Source organism: Chenopodium quinoa, unplaced genomic scaffold (genome assembly GCF_001683475.1).
Source record: "Chenopodium quinoa cultivar QQ74 unplaced genomic scaffold, ASM168347v1, whole genome shotgun sequence".
Taxonomy (NCBI): domain Eukaryota; kingdom Viridiplantae; phylum Streptophyta; class Magnoliopsida; order Caryophyllales; family Amaranthaceae; genus Chenopodium; species Chenopodium quinoa.
In genome coordinates, this window is record NW_018744301.1 from 6,623,060 (window position 1) to 6,628,078 (window position 5,019).

General features: G+C 42.3%; 1 protein-coding gene across 1 annotated transcript; it reads right to left on the reverse strand.

Moving 5' to 3' along the window:
* Positions 1 to 2,603: 2,603 nt before the first annotated feature.
* On the reverse strand, positions 2,604 to 4,228 carry LOC110695474. The gene is made up of 3 exons (XM_021872703.1): positions 3,781 to 4,228; positions 2,900 to 3,675; positions 2,604 to 2,621 (listed from the first exon to the last, which is right to left on the reverse strand). Exons 1-3 carry the CDS (start codon positions 4,226 to 4,228, stop codon positions 2,604 to 2,606), a joined length of 1,242 nt encoding a protein of 413 aa, XP_021728395.1.
* Positions 4,229 to 5,019: the final 791 nt, after the last annotated feature.

The window sequence follows — 5,019 nt, forward strand, 5'->3', positions numbered from 1 at the left end:
GTGGTTGGATAAGGAGGTTAAGACAAATTCCCTTAGGACATGGGATGAAGTCACCAAAGCTTTCTTATCTCGCTTTTACCCACAAAAGAAGACGACGGAGGCTAGAGCCTTGATCCAAGGATTCAAACAAAGGCCTAATGAGAATCTCTACGAAGCATGGGAGAGGTACAAGGAGTACCAAAGAGAGTGTCAACATCATGGAATTCCTACCTATCAAGTGATACAAATTTTCTATGGAGGCTTGAGTGCTCAAGGCAATTCATGCCTAGATGGAGGAGCCGGAGGTCCTATAATGAATAGGACGGAAGAAGAGGTAGTTGACATAATTGAGGATGTGGTGAGATACTATAGAGATTAGCAAGAAGGAGAGAGGGAGTCTACGAGCAAGAGTGGCTCGACGGTTTATTCGGTGGATCATCTCAATGCGATTAACATCTTGTCCTCTCAAATTTCAAATCTAGGGAAGGAAGTGACGTCGATCAAAGCAAAGCTTGAGAGTGTTTCTACGAATTCATTGAGTCTTCCCTCCCAATCTAAAGGGAGAGGTACATTTTCTAACTCTTCTCTTTCTACTTCCAATAATATGCCAAGTGGTTGTCTATTTTGTGATTCTTGTGGATCTTATGATCATGATTCTTCTATGTGTTCTCAAACTTTTGTTGATGGATGTGATGATGTTGAAATTAATGAATATGAACATGTGAACTTTGTGTCTAATGTCAATGGTGGTCAAAGATTTGATGGACCTAAAAATTTTAGTAATAGGAATTCTCACCCCCAAGGTGGTTTCGATAACTACAACAATGGAGGCTATAGGAACCAAGGAAACCAAGGTTTTTGAGGTAACTATAACAACCAAGGCTATAGTAATCAAAACCCGAGCCATGGGTATGGTAACCAAAGTCAATCTCAAGGCTTTGGTATTCATTACCATAATGGTGGAAATAATCAAGGCCGTGGCAATTGGAACAACAACCAAAATCGGGGAAGTTTTCAAAATAACAACCAAAGGGGACCCCCACCGGTTTTGCTCCAAAGCCTCAAGGCAATGGTGAAAATTCTTATTCCCAACCATCATCATTTAAGACAAATTTGGAAGAAATGATTGATAACCAAACCAAGATCATCAACACATATATGGCGGTGAGTGACAAGAAATTTAATGAGATGACGACTCATAACAAAATGCTGGAGACACAAATAACCCAACTAGCCAACACTCTAAAGGATTGTGCTAGTCCATCCTCTTTGCCTTCTCAAGGAGTGGAACCTAAGAAACCCGTTTATTCTATCACCACTAGGAGTGGGAGAGTTCTTAATGAGGGATCTTCTAGGTCCATTGAGGAGGATGAGGAGAGGAGTGACCCAAGAGTGGAAGTTGAGAAGTTTGAGTCTAAGAGTGTGAGTTATGAGGAGGTTCAAGAGAAAAAAAGGAGTAGTGAGAAAGAGCGTGAGGAAGTGCGGAGACCCGATCTTCCATACCCACAAAAATTCTTGAGGCACAAAATTGATGAGCAATTTGGAAAGTTTATTGCTATGCTCAAGGAAGTTCACCTTTCTATCCCCTTCACCGATGCAATTACCCAAATGCCTAGGTACTCTAAGTTCCTTAAGGAGATTTTGAGTGGGAAGAGAATGTTCAATGAAGTTAATTCGGTTGAAGTTGGGAGTTGTTGTAGTGCTTCGATTCAAAATGAGTTGCCCAAGAAGATGGAGGATCCGGGAAACTTCTCTATTCCATGTGAGATCAAAAGGAAAATGTTTAATAATGCTTTTTGTGATCTTGGAGCTAGTGTGAGCGTCATGCCTTATTCCATTTTCAAGAAACTCGAGCTATGTGAGCTACTCCCATCTAACATAACCCTTTTTTTTTTTTTTTTTTTTTTTTTTTTTTTTTTTTTTTGGAAAATAAGATTTTATTACCAAAGAGAGAAAGTTACAACTTACAAAAGCTAAGTTATAACTACCACCAGAACACCAAAAGACCTGAAAACAACAGGCCAACCCCACAACCAGTTCTAGATCCAAACCTAGCCAACTTCTAGGAAGGACCTAGAACAACTGGACTCAGATTTCCGGCCACCTTCTAGGAAGGGTTCCGGAAACCAGGACCAGACAACAAACAACCAGGAAAACAACAAAACCAAACACCCAAAAGACACCAAAACCAACAGTCAGGAGCAGACAAGCCTGCAAACTAACAAGAAAACTAATACAACAAAAAGACAACAATAAAAGAACCAAAGCTAGCCTCAACTACAGAAAACAAAGCACAAAACATTAGATAGCTGCACAGCAGCACCAACAGCAGAGCACACCACCAGCAGCTAGGCAAAGCAGGGCAAAGAGCAGCGCAGAAGCTGCAAACCAGCAGTACAACAGAGAAGAAAAGCAGCAGCAACAAACACCACCCACAGCCTACAGCAGCAACAACAACAGCACCAAAACACCAGAGCAGAGGCACACCCAGCAGTGCAGTAGTAAACAACAACACACAACAAAACACAGCAGACCACCCAGCACCAAAAGAAGACAGCAGGCAGCAAAGCACTGAGCAGATCAGAGCAGCAGCATAAAAATAGAACAACAAGGCAGCAACACCACTAGACAACAGCAGCACACTGCAGCAACAACAAAAGCACCAGAACAGCAATGCAGAAGCCAAACCTGCAGGGCAGACAGCAGTGCATAGCAGTGCACAGCAAAACACCTAGTAGAGCACACCACCAAAAGCACAAAGACAACAAGCAAACAACAAAACCAGCATAAAAAGAACAGCAAACAAAACAAAACAACGGGAACCTCAATTGAAAAAGAAAGAAACCAGAACACACGCACAAGGAGCCCGAGACAAGCCCTAGACAATCAAATATTTTCTTCCCGCCGGGATTCTACAAACTGAGTGAAAGACAATATCCCGAACAAGTGCATCAATTGATTTGCAGCATTCAGTAAAGAGAACTGCATTCCTTTGAATCCAAATACCATAAACTGTTTCAGTGAAGGCCACCTGGATCACTTTATTCTTTAATCTGGAACTTCTGCAGATTTTCTTCATCCAATCAATCTCATCACTAAACTGCTGAACAGGCTTGGAAACACGCAAGATCCCCAAAACCTTACTCCAAACCTTCCTAGAGAAATCACAATCAAAAAATAGATGCTGAACACTTTCATTGCCATTCAAACAAAGGAAACATTTTGGATCACAAGAGATGTGCCATTGAAGCAACCTATCCTTAATGACAAGCCTATTCCATAAAGCTATCCACAAGATGAAAACACTCTTGGGAGTTGCTAAGTTATGACAAGTAACTCTCTTCCAAGGAACTTTAGGCACTTGAGGCCTAATAGCAGCATAAAGCTTCTTGATTTTCAACTTGTTGCCCTGAACGAAACCATCCCATCCCCCTTGATCATTCACAATATCTCTACAACTCAAAATCTTCTTCAAAAACCAGGAGCATCTAGCAGGGGTAGGAGTGGTCCAACAATCTTTATGCTTGAAATAGTAGATATGAACCCACTTAACCCAAAGATTATCATCCTTGTGAGCAATATCCCAAAGTAACTTAATGACAGCTGCTTTATTCCACTCAGGAAGAGAAAGCAGGTTCCAGCCACCGCAAACTTTAGGAAGACAGACATTATTCCAAGCAACCAAAGACTTCTTAGCTGGATCAAAGGATCCAGTCCAAAGAAAGCATCTAAACCTAGCCTCAATCTCTTTCAGAATTTTCTTCGGAAGAATAAAAATTTGAGCCCAATAAGTCTAGATACCAAACAACACACTCTTCACCAATTGAAGCCTCCCAGCATAGGACAAGTGTTTAGCCATCCATCCTTGAATTCTAGTAGTGACTCTATCCACCAAAGGCCTACATTGAGCAATAGTAAGCTTCTTTGAAGAGAGAGGGACCCCAAGATACCTAAAAGGAATGGAGCCTTGAGAAACACCCAGAAGCTCCCTCAACTCATTCTGAACATCAACAGAGACTCCTCCAAAGTAGACTTCACTTTTATCAAGATTAGCAGAAAGCCCAGAGGCACCCGAGAATTTCGAGAAGGCTTGGAAGAGAAGCTTAACAGAAACACTATCAGCTCGAGAAAACATCAATAAGTCATCAGCAAACATCATGTGAGTTAGGTTTAACTTTTCACATCTAGGGTGAAAGTTAAAGTCAGGAGACAACCTAAGCTCATCAAGGCATCTGGAGAAGTATTCCATACTGTTTGGGGGTAAAAATACCCCCTATATATGTGGACCAATGCCACCTCGACACGTGTCCGCAAGCTCAGCGCTCAATGAGCCAATTAGAGCATGACACGTGTCACTCAATGATAGAATGGTGAAAATGGGCTCTAAGTTCATAACCCTAGAAATCGTAAAACGGTGGGAAGCCAATCTACTTAGGTTAAATAACCTAAAAGGCACATATCCCAATGCTCTATAAATACTGATCATTACATCAGCTTTAAAGGATCCAATTCTCTCTCCAAGGGAAATGCCCCCCACATTTACTCTCCCTTCTCTCTACTTTCTCTCTCTAAAATACATTATTTCGGTCACTGACTTGATCGTCGGAGGCGGACCTCCGTCCCCCCCGGGGTCCATTGTTTTGCAGGTGATCGGGCCGTTCGAGTGTTGCATTGCAGATCTGTCTCCTGAGGGACGTACACACCCTTCATTCGGGTACGTACAAAAAAAACCCCAAAACATTTGGCGCCGTCTGTGGGGAGACACATCTGTAATGGCACAACGGTTGTGGATCACCGACTCAAGAGAGGAGCCTCCTTTGGGAGGCAGCAGGCGTCATGAGGCCGGATGTCAAGTACATCAGGCGTCATGAGGCTGAATGTCGAGAGTCAGGCGGCCAAAAAGGCCTGTTAGACTAAGTCATGCATATTTGAAGGTTAAAGGGCAATGCCGTTTAATCTTAATTTTATTAGGGGAGAGACGGCTAAATTAGTCAACTCCAATACTTTAATCCGACTCATTTAATGAGCGGCCGCATGCTA